Source organism: Thalassophryne amazonica, chromosome 10, assembly GCF_902500255.1.
Source record: "Thalassophryne amazonica chromosome 10, fThaAma1.1, whole genome shotgun sequence".
Taxonomy (NCBI): Eukaryota; Metazoa; Chordata; class Actinopteri; order Batrachoidiformes; family Batrachoididae; genus Thalassophryne; species Thalassophryne amazonica.
Genome location: NC_047112.1, coordinates 93,795,464 through 93,814,676, shown reverse-complemented (window position 1 = coordinate 93,814,676; position 19,213 = coordinate 93,795,464). Strand labels below are relative to the sequence as shown.

The 19,213-nt window shown below is 40.3% G+C and overlaps 1 protein-coding gene across 3 annotated transcripts in view; it reads right to left on the bottom strand.

Annotated features, from left to right (window-relative positions):
* Positions 1–19,213, bottom strand: part of palld (palladin, cytoskeletal associated protein) — a 310,327-nt gene that overhangs the window by 147,831 nt on the left and 143,283 nt on the right. For all 3 annotated transcript variants that reach the window (XM_034180537.1, XM_034180538.1, XM_034180539.1), the window contains exons 5-9: positions 17,406–17,523; positions 17,078–17,140; positions 4,546–4,687; positions 3,567–3,590; positions 1,036–1,155 (exon numbers count right to left, since the gene is read on the bottom strand). In XM_034180537.1, the coding sequence (XP_034036428.1) occupies positions 1,036–1,155; positions 3,567–3,590; positions 4,546–4,687; positions 17,078–17,140; positions 17,406–17,523 (467 nt within the window). The remainder of the gene's footprint in view (positions 1–1,035; positions 1,156–3,566; positions 3,591–4,545; positions 4,688–17,077; positions 17,141–17,405; positions 17,524–19,213) is intronic.

The window sequence follows — 19,213 nt, the reverse complement described above, 5'->3', positions numbered from 1 at the left end:
CCAGTGAAGACCCAGGACATGCTGGAGGGATTATATTTGCGAATTGGTTGCTGGGTCTGCTGCCAGCACAACCCAGACCAGGATATGGCAGAAAATGACAGACTGACTGACTGACTGACTGACTGACTGACTGACTGAATGAATGAGTTAAACATGCGCTTCAGATTGAAGTGGTCTGTGCAACCAGAAGCTTATAATGACTTTTTCACCTGTTTGTTTATTGAATTCCTTTTACTCTGTCCAATAACACCACATTACAGGATCTGTGGACACCCCCCACCCCCCACCCCACCCCAACCAGCACCCTTCCTGGAAACCAGAATGGACTCCCAAAATTTTGAACAGAATGAAGGCTAGAATGGCCCAAGCAGAGGGTCACCGCTTTGAGTCTGGTCTGCTTGAGATTTCTTCCTCAAATCATCAAAGGGAGTGTTTCCTTACCACTGTCACCTGTGTGCTTGCTCTAGGGGTTGGTAAGGTTAGACTTTACTTGTGTGAAGCACCTTGAGGCAGCTTTGTTGTGATTTGGCGCCATATAAATGAAAATAAATTGAGTTGAACTGAATTGAGCTTCAGCTGGCTAACGTCGTGTTTATATTTTAAATAAAAAAATGTACCAAATAAATCAATTTTTGTCCCAATTGAAAAGATGACACCTACAAAATCTAAAAATAGAGCATATTGTATTTTTACAGAATTCTCCTTAAATGACAAAACTGTGATTCATTTGAAAGACTTTTTTTTATTTTCAAATATTGTGCAAAAGAGGGAAGTTTAATTTAAGTACACATTGTTAGCATCATTCCAAAAAAAAAAAAAAATACTTGCTCTTTAACTGAATAATTTTAAATGAAACATTTTTATGTAACTGTGCAAAATAAACCTTATGTTGATGTTTAGGAATTGACTGTGACAGTTTTTAGATAGTAACACAGCAAATGCACCTACGTACTCCTTCCCATGAGCTTATCGATGCAGAAGTAACCTGCTTTGTCAGAAAATGCTTGTGACGTGTTTATGTCTGCGGTGACTCACCTGCAGTGACTGTGAGTTGGGCTGTGCTGTTAATGGAGCCATAAGGGTTGGACGCAGTGCAACAAAACAGACCGCCATCCTCAGGAAAGGCCTCAGCTATCACCAGAGTGCAGATTTCCTCTAAAAAATATAAAATAAAATAAGTAAATTAAAAACAACTTTGAAATGATCAAACTTTATAACCATTGAAGTTAGTTTTAGTTCCATTTTTAGGCTATAATAACCAGGGAATTGTATATATTCAAATGGCTCAATGCACAGCCAGAGAACGGAATGACTAGATTTGTTCGGAAAAAGTGAAAAAGATCCAGTTGGACAAGATAAAAGGCTGTGAGCAAAACACTGATGTTTTTGTGTATTTACTTTCATTGTTAGTCATTTTTCAACATTGTCCCTTGGTGGAACACACTACTGCCAGTGGTGGCGCTGCACCTGGATCTTTTTCATCTTACCCATCAAAACTGTCAAGACAGTTTAGATGGCAGATGACATCAGCATTTTCTTTTAACTGCTTTCCAGCCAGCTGTGTTTTCTTGTTTGGGAACAGATGCAAGTTTGTTTGTGTCAAATCAAGGGAACATAACTGAATTGACAAAATTGCCATAATGGATAACAGCCATGGCAGTGAGTGACATGTGAGAAGGGGTGCTGCTCTGATGACAGAAGACTCCACTTTTTGAACCTTTCCGAGGTGTTTCCTCTTGTTAACTTCATGTAGTTGCTACAGCAAGATGGCATCATTCCATCGTTTATGGACGGATCCTTTCCTTGGAAGGAAATCCATGAATACAAACCCCACTGCATCCCCTCACAATCCCTCACACCATCACTTTGCCAGCGAATCACACAACCTTAAGCCCTGTTCTCACTTTCACAAATATGCATCATGGAACGTTATAGTCTATAACTGTGACAAACTGGCATGTGAAGATTTGGCTTGAAGACATTACATGTCAGGCTTGTACCACGTGATGTTTGCAAAAACAAGCATAGCATAACCATAGACACAAAGCACACCAGTAGCATAAATTAAGCGCAACTGTTGTGCTTCCAGCAAACCGCCCGTTGGTATCACAGGAATTTTCTCTGATCACTCATCTTCTGTTCAAGTCCAGACTTAAGACGCATTTATTCTCCCTTCTGTATGGCTAGCATACTGGCATCGTATGGATGGAACTATGATTCCTATCCTGTTAGTGAAGCTTAGGGCTAGTGGCCGACGATCACCTTAGTATTTTCTCTGTTTTCATGTCAATTTCCTGCTGATGAATTATACCTTAGGTGTAGTTTTTCCAGGAGACTGATTCTGCTCTTTTTCTCTCTGTCCGAGGTACGGTTAGCAGGACGGCTATGGAACACAGGATGCTGGACTGACAGACTGCACACTGCAGTCTGCGTTTGGAATTAAACATTGCCGCAGGAACAGGCCCACTGACCTCATGAAGACTGCTGGATGACCCCTGCCTTCTCATCAAATACACACTCTTTTGTTATTATGTTATGTTGTTTTGATTTCCTGTTTTCTGTTTCTTCACCATTGTAAAGCTTTGTAAAAACCTTGTAAGTGTTAGAATGGCCTAAGCAGTAAGCCACCCCTCTGAGTGTGGTCTGCTTGAGGTTTCTTCCCCAATATCATCAGAGGGAGTTTTTCCTCTCCACTGTTGCCTGTGTGCTGCTCTAGGGGTTGGTAAGTTTAGACCTTACTTGTGTGAAGTGCTTTGAGGCACCTTTGTTGTGATTTAGTGCTATATAAATTAAATAAATTGAAATATAAATGAATTAAATTGTGCACAGAAGAAGAAAAAGTAAGTCCTACATGGAGCCTGCACTCTTCCCTGGATGTCAATTCCTGGATTTGGTTCATAGTTAGACCTGAAACTTTTAATCTATGCCTTTATTTCACATCCATGCAGTCAGCTCAGGTTGGTGTTCATTGCTGCATTCAACACCTTAAACCGCCTTGAGTTCCAAATGGTGACCACCCTGCCAGTCTTGTGGCCCTTCCTTATCTCTCAAGTGGACGTGATCGAAGTCCTGGCTGTTACATGTGGAACTGATGACAAAAACTGAATCCAGTCTTTGTTGAATAACTATCCAAAGTCAGACACAGGGGGTAAAACATGGAGAGAGCAGACTAATATAAATGTAAGGACAGACTCCGTCACACTTAAGCACTGAAGCACAGATGTTCAGATGTCTGACTCAAAGTAACACCTGACGTGACCTCTGACTCACACAGGTGGGAAAAGTCTGAATGTAAATTAGCCTGTGTCAGTAAAGCTGTTTTTCTGTGCATGTACTGAACATTACAGGTGGCACCAGCTGTTCTCAGACGGGCCACAGACTCTTTGTGATTGTAGATGTACTGATGTATGACTTATTAATCTGTGACGGCCAAGAGTAAGTATAAGGCTCCAGCTGATAAAACAACCAATAAGCCCAAAATGTACTAATGTACTAACATCAGTGTCACACACAGACAGCAGCTGAGAACTCAGACGAACATGTTAATCACAACATAATTCTCATACCTGGTTCTGCTGCAGATCGAGGTTCTGACACACAGTTGATCATAGGCAGAAGAAAAGAGAAGAAAAAAAGTATTTTTGATTTTTAATAATGTGCGCACCATCACAACAATAATACAAAAAATAGTTATAATTCATCCATCCTTTTTCTAAATCTGCTGATTCCAATTAAAGGCCACAGGGGAATGGGATACTACACCAGCAGCCACTGAGCAAGAGACACACAGGACAGGCTTCCAGTCCATCACAGGGCCACATAGAGACAGACAAACACATTGACACTCTCACAATTTAAAGTTTCTAATGCACCTAACCAGCGTGTCTTTGGAAGTGTGACGAAGTTGGAGCACCCAGAGGGAACCCACGTGAACACAGAGAGAGCATGCAAAGTCCACGTAGAAAGGACCGGAGTGGAAGCAATCTCACAACCTTCTTGCTATTTGGCAATGGTGCTAACCACGAAGCCACTGTACTGCACATTTTTTAATAATAATAATAAGAAGAAGAAGGCTAGTAGTAGTAGTATTAATGGCACCACAGTAACTTAGTTTTAGCATTGTTGTCTCACAGCGAGAAGGTCCTGGGTTCACTTCCCACCTGATCCTTTCTGTGTGGAGTTCACATGTTCTCTCTGTGTTTGTGTGGGTTCCCTCTGGGTGCTCCAGCTTCCTCACACTTCCAAAGGCATATACAGGTTGGGTGAATTGCTGACTTTAAATTGACTGTAAGTGTGAATGGGAGTGTAACTGGTGGCCTGCCAGGGTGTACCCTACCTCTCCCCGAATGACTGCTGGGATAGGCTCCAGCCCCCTTGTGACACCTTGATTAGAATAAGTGGGTTCAGAAAATGGATGGAGGGATGGATGGATGGACAGTGATGATGATGATAAGACGAAGAATTCAAAATGAGCTACAACAACAACAATAATAATATTAATAGTCACATATGAGCTCTACACAATAACTGAGGAGATTGTCTCACTTTTTTGGAGGATGCGAAAATCCGGGGAGTCAAATATCTCCTCTCCCTGGCGGTACCATCGGACCTGTAAGGGAGGGCTTCCGCGAATCCTGCACTCCAGAACCACCACTTGACCCTCAGATGCCAGGGCATCCTGCAGCAGCTACAACCACAACATACAAACCAGGATTACACCAAGTCAAACCTCTGTTCTGTTGCCATCTTTCCATCCGTTCATGCCAAATTATCCTTTGAAGGATCTCTGGGGACACTGGAACCTATTTGAGAACATACTGGTTGACAGTAAGGGACATCAGGTAGTCAGTCCATCACAGCGCCAACAACCTTTCACCAATGCGCCGTTGAGCAAGGTCCTTCATAGCGTTATTGTTCCCACTTATAGCTGAGCACCTTTTATTGCAACACCATCAGGCATCAGTGTGTGTGTATATGTGTGAGTGAATGTATGACTGTGAGGCATCATTGTAAAGTGTTTTGAGCATCTGCATCAGATAGTAAAGTGCGATATAAAGAAAGTGTCAGTTAGGGACTATTTACCAATTCAATTATTTAAAAAATATTTAACACCCACAATCACTCATAACTTGTTCTCCCACTTTTAACAACTGTAAAAAAAAAAAAAAAGATAACTGGAGATCGGTCTTTGACAGTGTTGTGCTAGAATTTTGCATTTAACCAAACAACATTAGAGGATTTCCAAGTATAAACCACCTATTTAACGTTAATCAGTACACTTGGGGTCCAAGTGAAGGCCACGAGTATGTTTAATCATATATTTTTAGAACTGTTACACTTATTCAGATGAATTTTTATGTAACTGTCACCTGTACAGTTATCTTCAGTTTTATTTATTTTGATCCAGTTTGAGGACAGCACGGTGGATTAGTGGTTAGCACTGTTGCCTCACAGCGAGAAGGTCATGGGTTCAATTCCCGTGGCCTTTCTGTGTGGAGTTTGCATGTTCTCCCCGTGTTTGCGTGGGTTTCCTCCGGGTGCTCCGGTTTTCCTCCCACATCCAAAGAAAGACATGCAGGTTAGGTGAATTGGAATCTTTAAAAAAAATTGTCCGTAGGTGTGTGTGTGTGTGTGTGTGTGTGTGTGTGTGTGTGTGTGTGTGTCTGTGTTTGTTTGTCTATTTGTGGCCCTGCGACAGACTGGCGTCCTGTCCTGGGTGTACCCCGCCTCGCGCTCTATGACTGCTGGGACAGCCCCCCACGACCCTTAATTGGACTAAGTGGTAAAAGATGAATGAATGATCCAGTTTGATTAAATGATATGGGCTCCAAAATAATTTTTCTTATAGGGTCCACTTGGACACCAATTTTTTCCAGGTTATTTGCATCAAAGCAACTGCAGGGAGAAAGATTGAGGACTGAATTTTTGTATTTAAGTCATGTTCAAAAAAAGAAGAAAAACAAAATATCAAAGGTTTTTCTTAAATTAAATGTAGCCTATCATGCAGATGCTCAAGTATTTTTTTCCCCTTTTTCTAATAGTTGCAAAGCAATCCTATCTAGTTATATTACAAACAAAAATGGCATAAATAAAAAGAGGTAAATAGTAGCTCTGGTGGGGTCCACATGGTCCTTAGGTGTACATATTAGTAAGTTTCACGACATGCACTGATGAAGGTTGTAATCCTGCCACAAATGGGGTTCATGTTAGGACTTTGACTACGTCACTCCAAGAATTTTAGTTCCTCTGGAGCATTTGGAGTTGTTGTTATGGACACACTACCACCACCATGGTTGACCATAGGCATGATGTTGCTTTTGGAATTCTGTGTTTGGTTTACACCAGATGTAACCAGACCCTTGCTTTCCAAACAGTCCTACTTTTGACTCATCAGTCTACAGAACATTCTTCCAAAGCTTTAGAGCATAATCAAGGTTTGTATTGGAAAATTCAGATAAGCCTTAATGTTCTTCTTTGCTACCAGTAGTTTTCCATTCACCGCTCACCCACAGACGCCATGTTTGCCCAGTGTCAGTCTGATTATGGAGTCATGAAGTGTAACCCTGACTGAGGTGAGGGAGAACTACAGCTCTTTGAATTCTGTCTCTGGGTCTTTGTGACTTCTGTATCACTGTGCAAACTGAGGAATGTTAGACCCTCAGTTTGGCTTTTTGGAGTGACAGCTTTGTTCCTCTTCCCATACTAATGTATTCATTCATTCATTCATTCGGTCAGAGACACTGTGGCAGTACACCGAACAGTTCATTCCACACTTCTCTATCCTTGGCCAAGCCCTCTAACTCTTCCTGAGGGATCCTGAGGCGTTCCCAAGCCATGTTTAGCAGTCCTTGGAGATATATTTGGTGTTTGTGAGGTGGGTGTCAGGATTAAGAAGTCAGTAACTGGGGGGTGTCAGGATCAAAGGTTTGTGTGTGAGGGGAGCAGCAGGGGAAATGGGGGAGAGCAGGGAGGGAGTTGAGTGCTCTGACAGCCTGGTGAGTGACATTGTCCCTCGGTCTGCTGCTCCTGGCCTGGAGACTCCACAGTCTCCTCCCTGATGGTAGCAGGAGGTGGTAATGGTAGAAAATGTATAATTTTTTTTCAAATATGCTTACATCCACTTCAAAGATTGTGCATTGTGTAATTTGAGAGATATTTTATATAGGAAGTAGGTGTCTACCATGACAAAAAAAACCCCACCCCATGCAAAAAAGAAAACTGCAATATATACTGTAATTTTAATGTTTCGAAATATTAGAATGTAATTGTTTTGACTTCATGATTAGTTTTGATAAACCCTGCACTGAACACAACATTCACGTTTATGATATATAATGCTCCTGACTTGGTAGTAGTTGTTTTAGAGAAGTCACAAAAGCTACATAAGTACTGATATTATTACAGTGATCATGCAATTACACATGTAATTTCAAGTCACAGCATGGCAAGTTGTAGTAAATCAAGTGTCATGGCCAAGCCAAAAACAAGATCTCAGGCTAAAGAATTTGATAAAACCTTTGACAATGGTTTATGTTTTTAAAGTTTTTGAAGAGCATGGCCTCCTCTTAAGTTCTGTTATTCACACAGTGTTACTGAAATAAAACCTTTGTGAAAGAATTGTGTTTATAAAGTTTTTGAAGAGTATGGACAAACTTTACACATCGCGGAATAGCCAGATAATTGAAAATAGACCATACTTTGTTACATTTAAGGGCTGGGGGGTTATTTTCAAGATATAGGATTAATTTTGATGCCAAAATTATGGTACTAATATTGTGAATCATTTCCCAAGTGGATGTATTAAAATTCTGACTTGTGATTTTACCAACTCCTGCTACTGATGGTAGCAAGCTGAAGAGGCAGTTTAATGGGTGGGTGGGATCTCCTGCAATGCGGTTGCCCTTGCGGATGAGGCGGGTGCTATATATATCATGGGGAGGGGGTGCCTGTGATCTTCTCAGCTGCTCTCACAACGCTCCAGGATGCGGTGCAGGCACCATACCACACCGTGATGCAACTTGATAGGATGCTCTCAATCGTGCCCCTGTAGAAGGTGCACAGGATGGGGCAGGAGTGGGGAGCTAGCTCTTTTTTCTTGTGGAGGAAGTGGAGGCCTTGGTGAGCTTTCTTGGCCAGTGATGTAGTGTTGGTGGTCCTCATTCACCGTTTTGTTTAAATATCATCAAACGAACAATAATTAAATTATTAATTAATTAGATTTTAGTTTCATTGCCCATGCGTGAACAAGTTCAGTTATGTGGTCATTCACACGAAATACTCATTTACGTACTCCTGTCTACATCATGTTACCACCTGTTATGTGCGCAACCCAACCTAAAGTGCAGAAGTGTGGAAAACCTGCACAATTTAGAACTTGTCATATGGGATCTTATGCCCCGTTTACACTGGACTGAGACCTATAATGAATTTATAATAATAATAATACATTTATTTGCCTCCAGAAGAAGATAATAAATATTCACATAACAAGCAGTAAATATAAGTGATAAAAATTAAAATGGAATCAATAACATATTTAGAATACATTTGTCGTAAAGGCAACAACTGGACAATAAAATTTGAATGCTGTCTGTCAGACCATCAGACTAGATCTTTTCAGATTTGACCTGACAATGGAGGAATATTTAGGATCAAAAATGTATAGTAGAAAATTAATGTTACGTTTACAACAAATAGAGCAGAAAGTGCCCTAACCGCATGATAAACAGAAGATGTTACTTTAACAATGCATTTCATCCCACGAAAAAAGTGGAAAAACCGCTGTGACAATTCCTGGAGGTACTGTGGATTCTATGAGGAAAACACTTTGCTTTTTTTATTTACATAAAAAATGTAGTTTCAGAGGCCTCTGTCATGTTGAATATCATTATCACAGGCTTACATGTCCCAATTTATCCAAGAATGTATGAAAAATGTTGGATTATGGTGCTGACAGCTGTACAGAAGACCCATGGCCTATGGGTGATTTCAAATGTCAAGTCCCATGACTCTTCCTGAACAAATCTCTACTTAGTTTGTAAACCACCAGTTCTTTGACATCCAAAAACATCTATGTTGGGGTTAATGGAGAAGCCACTGACATCATTGTGTTGACTCACCAGTTTAAAAGGTTTTGTGATGCCATATAAATCATCCTGAGCCTTTTTATCTCTGATTCTGTGTGTTTGGAATGAGGATATTTCAGGAAATCCATGGGTGGATTGTCCATCATGAGACTGACAGTGGATGTGTGTGTTGGTGTGCTCCAAAGATGACATCATGACTTCGCTAGAGGAGAACATCCTCTCACCAACGTAATTAAAGCCTGCAGCAGTTTTTTGTAGGAGGCAGTCGATGGGGGGGATGGGGTGAAGAAAAACAACTTCTTTTGTAATGAAGTGGAAAATGATTTACTGCCTGGTTGACAGGATGATAGTGAAAGAGATCTGACCCTTGTGTGTTTTTGCATGGCTCTTTGAGTCACGGCCTCAACCCATTTCAGTCACATCACAACCTGTTTAGGAGGGAATGTTCTGGGGGCTTTGCGTAATGGACCTTTACAGGTAACAGGTTTCGGAAATGTCCACTTTTGGTTATGTCTGTGCTGCTGTTTAAACTTTCCTACACAGCATGACTTTAGGAGGACATTAAACTCGCATTCTCAGATACAGTAGTAATATTTCAAAGATAACATTTAGAATAGGTCATTTTTCACAGATACACACCTAAGACGGCGGAGCGCTAGCAGCGTCATGACTGAGCGCTAGCAGCAATTAAGAGATTATCGCCCCGTTTGTGCTTAAACTGCCTTGTTTCTGCTTACAATCAACTTTAGAATGATTAAGAGGTTTTACATTGTCATCTGACAGTTAATAATCACATTATTAGTGTGAAGTTCGCTGATCCACAGCAGGATTGTTTTCCACCGGCGCGGCTCCACCGAGGCCCGAGGCGCCAGCGCACATCCACCGGCGCGGCTCCACCTGAAGCCTGAGGCGTCAGTGCACATCCACCGGCGCGGCTTTACCGAGGCCCGAGGCGCCAGCGCGGAGTTATCTGACCATGGGTCCGAAGAAGGCACTGACGGCGGAGGAGGGAGACGATATCAAGAAGTCCCTGGACTTTTTGTCTGAGGAAATCTCTGTTGTTAAAATGCAGCAGAAATCCATTATGGAGCTGGTGGAAGAAGTGAAGGTTCTCCGGATCCAGAATGCCGAGAAAGACCGGCGTCTGGTGTACCTGGAGAACCGTGTTGCGGAGTTGGAACAGTACACAAGGATGAACGACGTTATTACAGGAATTCATATTAAACCTCGATCCTACGCACGGGCGGTGTCAGAAGACAGCGGAGGGGAGGCCAGTGAGCAGGAGGCCAGCTCAGTGGAACAACAGGTGGCTGACTTCCTGCAATCTAAAGATATTCAAATGGACTGTAATAACATTGAAGCGTGCCACCCCCTGCCCAGGAGAGAGGATGGAGACAAGCGAGCAGTTATAATGAGGTTTGTCAACAGAAAACATAAAATGGCATTGTTAAAACAGGGACGGAAACTTAAAGGAACAAACGTATTCATCAATGAACATCTGACCAAAAGAAACGCAGACATCACCAGGAAAGCTCGTTTCTTAAAAAAGCAGGGAAAAATTCAACAGATATGGACATCCAACTGCAAAACATTTATCAAATTGAATGGAACACCAGAACAAGCGAAGGTTATGGTAATCAGGAACATCGAGGAACTGGACAAATACGACCAATAAGGTATGAGGACACAAACACATCACAACACCATGACACAGACCAGAGGAACCTATTCATCTACTACATCATCTACATCTGGAGACAAGAAGGATATAACTCAAAGGATTGCTGATCATGGAAAAGTAGAACTGAGAACATTTAAATACACAGACCACAATGTACTGGACTTGGAGCACGATATAGACCCGGACAATAATTTCTTCTCAAATATCAATGACAGTTGTTGCTATTATACAGATGAACAGTTTAATCGAATCATTAAAACAGATAACAAATTATCAATAATCCATTTCAACAGCAGAAGTCTATATGCAAACTTTAACAACATTAAAGAATATTTAAGTCAATTTAAAAAAATATTTAACATAATTGCTATATCAGAAACATGGATCAATGAAGATAAAGGAATGGATTTTGAACTGGATGGATATGAATTTAATTGTGTAAACAGAAAGAATAAGAGTGGAGGAGGAGTAGCTGTGTATGTGGATAAGAACATGGATTATAAAATAGTAGACAATATGACAACTGTGATTGATAACTTATTAGAATGTATAACTATTGAAATATGTGAAGAAAAAAGCAAAAATGTATTAGTCAGCTGTATATATAGAGCACCAGGATCTAGTATTGAAACATTCACTGACTGTATGGGAAAAATGTTCTCAAAAACTAATCAAAAAACTGTGTTCATTTGTGGTGACTTAAATATTGATCTGCTCAATCCAAATAAGCATAAAATAACAGATGAATTTATCAATATAATGTACAGTATGAGTTTATATCCAAAAGTCACCAGGCCAAGCAGAATTACATCCCATAGTGCTACCTTAATTGATAATATATTAGTGATCATCTACCAGTTTTCATCGTTTATAATAGAAACCATCGGCGGAATCAGCCAGAGGAGAAAATAAAATACAGGCGAGTGCGGACAGAGGAAAACATGAACACACTAAAGAAGGATTTACAGGAGCAAAACTGGGAAAAGGTATACAGTGAAAGTGATGTTGATAGTGCATATGAAACTTTTTTACAAATATTTACATCATTATATGATAAAAATTGTCCAATTAAACAAGACTACAGAAAACAAAAAATCCAAGCTCGACCATGGATGACGAAAGGGTTACGAAATGCATGTAATAAGAAAAATACACTGTATAGAGAATTCATAAAACTAAAGACTAAAGAGGCAGAAAATAGATATAAGAAATACAAAAATAGATTAACTAATATTATACGGGTATGTAGGAAGGAATATTATAGCAACATATTATATAATAACAAAAACAATATTAAAGGAATATGGGATATATTAAATAGCATTATCAAAAATGATAATAAAAAACAGTTACCCTCAGTATTTCATTGATAATAATGTCAAGAAGGAAAATAAGGATGAGGTAGTCAACGGTTTTAATAATTTTTTTTTGTAAATATTGGACCAAGCTTGGCAGAAAAAATTCCCGATTCCCAACCTGAGGATTGGGATAATAATCTCATAGAAAGAAATCCCTGTTCAATGTTCCTCACAGCAGTGGATGGAAAATAAATTATAGACATTGTGAATAATTGTAAATATAAAACATCTACCGATTTAAATGAAATTGATATGGTGGTGGTAAAACAGGTCATTGAATGGATTGTAGAACCATTAACATACATCTGTAACTTATCATTTCAAACCGGTAAATTTCCCAATCAAATGAAAATAGCTAAGGTTGTGCCGCTGTATAAGACTGGGGATAGACACCACTTCACAAATTATAGACCTGTTTCTTTGCTTCCACAATTTTCCAAATTATTAGAAAAGTTATTCAATAATAGATTATACAAATTCATAAATAAACATAAATTACTTACTGATAGTCAATATGGATTCAGAGCACATAGTTCAACATCACTTGCATTAATAGAATCAGTTGAGGAGATTATAAACGCCATAGACCACAAATTACATTCAGTTGGAATATTTATAGACCTTAAAAAGGCTTTTGATACAATCAATCATGACATATTAATCAATAAACTTGAACAGTATGGGATTAGGGGGTTGGTGTTGCACTGGGTGAAAAGCTACTTAAGTAACAGAAAACAGTTTGTGAAGTTGGGGGAATATACATCATCATGCTTGGACAATGCTTGTGGCATCCCACAGGGGTCAGTATTGGGTCCAAAACTGTTTCTAATTTATATAAATGATATTGCCAATGTTTCCAAAATATTAAAATTAGTATTATTTGCAGATGACACAAGCATTTTTTGTTCAGGGGGGGATTTGCAGGAGTTACTGAGGAGGATCAGTATAGAAATGGGAAAATTGAAAATATGGTTTGACAGAAACAAATCATATCATTAAATATCATTAAACTTAAGTAAAACAAAATACATGTTATTTGGCTATTGTAATACAGATATACAGGTTCAGTTACAAGTCGAGGGGGTAGATATTGAAAGGGTACATGAAAATAAGTTTCTGGGGGTGATAATAGATGATAAGATAAACTGGAAGACTCATATAAAACATATACAAAGTAAACTGTCAAGAAGCATTTCAGTTCTAAACAAAGCGAAACATATTCTGGACCACAATTCACTCCGCATTCTTTACTGCTCACTGGTTTTACCATATTAACAGTACTGTGCAGAGGTATGGGGTAATACTTATAAAGGTACAACACAATCACTATCAGTAATGCAGAAAAGAGCTATAAGAATTATTCATAATACTGGCTATAGAGATCATACAAATCCACTATTTTTACAATCCAAATTCTTAAATTCACAGACTTGGTTCATTTTCAAACAGTACAAATCGTGTATAAAGCAATAAACAATTTACTTCCAGCAAATATTAAAAATATGTTTTTTAACAGATCAGGGGATTGCAATCTGAGGGGGAAATTTAATTTAAAGCATCAGTGGGCACGAACAACATTAAAAGGTTTCTGTATTTCTGTCTGCGGGGTGAGGATGTGGAACAGATTGGGAGTGGGGCTCAAGCAATGTCCAAGCATGAACCAGTTCAAACAGCGGTACAAAAATATGTTTTTTTCTAGGTATAGGGAGGAGGAAGGGTAATGAGGGTTAGGGTGTTTTTGTTTTTTGCTTCGGCTTGTAAATATATAGTATTTTGTATGTAAGTAGGTATGTGTAGGTGTATATTTATGTTTGTGTATATATATATATATATATATATATATATATATATATATATATATATCGGTTTAGGTGTGTAGGAATCTATGTGTATATGTGGCAAAGGGTATTACTGGTTGTGGGGAAGAAGGGGTAGGGAAAAATGAGCTGATGCTTCACCCTACCCCTTTTCGGACATGTTGGGTACACAGTAGGAACTTTTTTGTTGTTGTCTTCACTGATCTATCTTGCAATTGGTGTTGTATCAAATGTTCGAAATAAACAGTTTTCATTCATTCATTCAATGTAAGTAGAAAATTCACATATGATCCTCTGAGTCATGGTTCATGATTTGGCTCCTTTCATGTTTCTGTGTCTGTGTTCATTTTATAGTCACTCTGCATCATTTCCCAGTTGGTTTCTCATTGTGTCATTTAGCGGTGTTCTTATTTTGATGATCTTACTGTCTTAGTTTTGACTTCTGGGTTATTGACCTCTGTATTTTGCATGTCCATGGACGTTCCTGCTACTAGTCTATAAAATTGTTCACGGACTGGCACCTCCCTACCTAACTGACCTAATTAAACCTTATGTACCAGCCGGGGCTTTGCGTTCTCAGGATGCAGGACTACTTTGTGTCCCAAGGGTGAATAAGAAATCTGCGGGTCGTAGAGCTTTCTCTTATCGTGTGCCTGTTCTGTGGAATGATCTCCCTGCATCAATAAAACAGTCAGATTCTGTGTAGACTTTCAAGTCCAGACTTAAGACGCATTCATTTTCCCTTTTGTATGGCTAGCATACTGGCACAGTATAGTTCTACCCTTTTTACTCTTTTAATTAATTTTATTAGGAAATGGAGTGTGTCGCGGCCTCAACTTTACCTAAATTCTGGGTCTTTTAGTGAAGCTTAGAACTAGTGGCCGGCAATCACCTTAGTATTTCCTGTTTTTCTTAAGTTCCGTTCTATTGTATCAAATACTTTTTTCATGCAATAAAATGCAAATTAATTATTTAAAAAACATACAGTATGATTTTCTATTTTTTTTTTTTTTTTTAGATTCTGTCTCTCACAGTTGAATTATACCTACGATACAAATTGTAGACCTCTCCATTCTTTGTAGGTGGGAAAACTTCGACAGTGGATCAAATACTTATTTGTCTCACTGTATATCCCTTCTTTTTTGGGTTATGTGTTTTCCTACAATCAAATCAAACCTGATCCCTCTAAGATCCTTGGTTTTGCTAACTTTTACCTCAGGTTCATACATGACTTTAGTCAAGTAGCAGCCCCCCTCCATCACCTCACTTCCTCTAAGACACCCTTTTGTTGGTCCTCTACCGCCAAGTGAGCATTTCAGGTCTTAAAACATCAGTTTTCCACTGCACCATTCTCATTCAGCCCAATCCAGGTTGCCATTTCATCGTGGAGGTCAATGCCTCCGACACCGGGATCGGGGGCATCCTTTACCACCGGGCCAAGGGAGACCAACTGCTGCACTCCTATGCCATCTTTTCCTGGCGCCTGACTTCCGCTGAGCAGAATTATGGTGTGGGGAACCGGGAACTCCTGGCAGTGAAGGAGGCACTGGAAGAGTGGAGACACTGGCTTGAAGGTACGTCTGTCCCATTTACTGTTTGGACTGATCATAAGAACCTTGCCTATATTCAAGCGGCCAAACAATTCAATTCCAGACAAGCCAGATGGTCATTATTTTTTGGACTCTTTAACTTTTCCATCACCTACAGACCTGGATCAAAGAACACAAAACCGGATGCTCTGTCATGTTAATCCTCCCCGAAGGACTGCTCCACATCTCCAGATAATATCCTTCCCAGCCAGATGGTGATTGGAGCTCTAACTTGGGACATTGAGAAGGTCATCCTGGAGGCCTAGAAGACGTATCTGGTACCTGACGGAGGACCTCCCAGCAGCTCTTTGTACCACCTTCTGCCTGATCGGCTGTCCTCCAATTCATCTACACTTCTACGTTCTTCTGCCACCCAGGCATTTGATGGACCCTTCACCTTCTCCAACAGACCTTCTGGTGGCCTTCAGTCCAGGCAGATGTGCGTGAGTACGTCAAGGCCTGCACCATTTGTGCCAGGAGTAAGCCTTCCCATTGAGCACCGTCTGGACAACTCCATCCTCGACTGACTCCTGGCCACCCATGGTCGCACATCTGTCTGGACGTTATCACAGGTCTCCACATGTCTAAGGGCATGTCGACCATCTTGACTATCATGGACTGGTTCTCCAAGGCAGCACACTTCATGGCCCTGCCAAAGCTTCCATCTGCCCAGGAGACAGTGGACCTCCTAAGGCACCATGTGTTCCAGTTGCATGGCATTCCCCAGGACAATGTGTCAGACCGGGGCAGGCAGTTTACATCTCAAGTATGGAAGACCTTTTGCTTGGCACTAGGAGCCTTGATCAGCCTATCCTCTGGGTTCCATCTGCAACCCAACGGCCAGGCGGAACGGACTAATCAAGACCTCAAATCCGCCCTCTGGTGTGTTACATCCTCCCACCCATCTTCTTTGAGTGATCAGCTGGCTTGGGTTGAATATGCCCACAACTCTGGTTCTTCCACTCCACAGACGCCAGAAACTCAGCTTTGCTCACTTTGCACCTGGCTCGTAGCCTTATGTTTACCCGGTTCTGCTTTGATTCTATTGTTCCTGGCTAACTCAAATCTCTTCTTGCTTTCAGCATCTTTCCTCCTGTCAGCTCCTGCGTGGCCATCTGGTTCCTGTTCTGGACTTGAAAACCTCGCCCTTGGAACACAATCCATCTCCTGTTTGGGTCAAGTTGGTGTCTTCCTGCTCCGGTGTCTTCCTCTCCTGCTCGCACTATTCTGAATTTTGCTGCATTTTCAATAAATTGTTATTTCTTTGGTTACCTGTGGCTCCCTGCATTTTGAGTCCTTACATCTCTCTCTGGTTGATTCTTAATAACATCAAAGGTTTTGCCACCCTGGGTAGAAGTGACCAACCTGTCTGGCCTACAGACTAAACGTTTACACCAGTGGGGACATTCTGAGTTTGTACAGTTGGTAGCTGATAGGGAGGATCAGGAGAGGAAGTCATGGAGACCTGAAACCCCATTGAGACCTGCTCAAAGTATGGTATTATTATAACAGTACAGAGTGTTTGTGTGTACATCTCAGTCTGTACCTTTGTAAATATAGGAGGACTTGACACATCAGCACCATACAGTGATGACACCGGGCTCTGCATCTAGAAGAACAACAAACGCACTTTCTGAACAAATGTTTTTTGCCACAAAGGTAATTGTTTCAATGAGAATAAATTTCTGTGTATGAGTCTCTCTCTCTCTCTCTCTCTCTCTCTCTCTCTCTCTCTCTCTCTCTCTCTCTCTCTCTCTCTCTCTCGGTGTGTGTGTGTGTGTGTGTGTGTGTGTGTGTGTGTGTGTGTGTGTGTGTGTGTGTGTGTGTGTGTGTGTGTGTGTGTGTGTGTGTGTGTGTGTGTGTGTGTGACTCACCCGCTGTGGGGGCTGGGACAGGGACTGGACCAGAGTGGAGCGATGAGGAAGGACCTCAGAGGTTTTAGGTGAAGATGATCGAATAGTCAGAGACACTGAAGTTGTCTTCTTTTGAATTCTACAATACACAAATCACACAAAAGAGAAAGTATGTCGACTTTGGTTGTACCATAAAACTAGATATCTGTGAGATTGAGATTGAGATCTGTTCAGAGAACGACACCCCTGCTCTGCAGTATGTGATATTTGCATATTAGTAGTAAACTGTTTGTGTATATTTCTAGAAGTATGATATCAATTTTCTTTTCTTCAGTGTGTAAACAGAAATGGAATCAGGAAATAGTCCAGATCAAAGAAAATGTAAACATCAGATATAAACCATAAACATGTACAGTACTAGAAAGAAACAAAGTAACCAAAGTAACACAGTCCTCAGAATGAAGTAAAATATTTAAGTAATATATTTTGTAAAACACTAATATTGATGTAAAACACTGGTAAATATTTAGATTATTAAAAAGTGGATCAGCGCAAAGTACAAATCTTATGACATTGTTGTGAAAGTGTAGTGACACGGACCCACAACAGGGGGCGCAAATGAACGGTCAATAGATGAGCCAAAAAGTAACAATTTAATGTTGTGAAATGTGCACAACGAATATACAGACAATCTCAGAATATGATTACAGTCAAAGTACAAAGGTGACGTGTGGGCAGGCTCGAGGATAGAAGACGTCTGTCCTGAGAAGGGCCGGAACCACACGATTTCCGCCACCACCGAACCTGGTGAATACTGGAGCTGCCAAGTCCCGAATTCCCAGGTGATCACCGTCTCCGACTGTCGGATCTGGTACTGCTGGCGAGAACAAAGACAGTCAAGTGTGGGTGTGTGTACACCCAGTAACAACAACGGTGGGAATGCCACCTCCACCTCTCACTCAATATGTGATGAGTACCGCAGTGATTCCTCAGGGGAAAAGAGTGCCGTCCTGCACTCACTCAGCTTCCACAGAAAGAGGAACCGGTACTCCTGCAAACACTCACAATATACAGATATATTGTAACACAAAACGGCTGAGGATATTACCTTCAATGAAGTACGATATCTCAGCGATGAGGTGGAGATGACGTCTGGCTTTTATGGAGTGAGATGATGAAGAATGAGTGACAGCTGTCAGGAAGTAATGAGTAACAGCTGTCACTCCCAGCTGTGTCCGGCGGCAGCGCCCTCTCGTGCCTGAAGCCCGCACTTCAGGCAGGGCGCCCTCTGGTGGTGGGCCAGCAGTACCTCCTCTTCTGGCGGCCCACACAACAGACATCATGCAATACACATCCTAGTGCAGTACTTCAGTGGATGATATATATAAATAGATAGATATCTATATCTATCTATCTATCTATCTATCTATCTATCTATCTATCTATCTATCTATATATATATATATATATATATATATATATATATATAGATAGATAGATAGATAGATATATACAACACTAATATTGAAGTAAAACACTGGTAAATATTTAGATTTTTAAAACGTGAATCAATGCAATGTACAAATATTTCAAATATTTATGACATGTAATCATGCAATACACATCCTAGTGCAGTACTTCAGTGGATGATATATATATATATATATATATATATATATATATATATATATATATATATATATATATATATAGATAGATAGATAGATAGATAGATAGATAGATAGATAGATATACAACACTAATATTGAAGTAAAACAGTGGTAAATATATATATATATATATATATATATATATATACAACACTAATA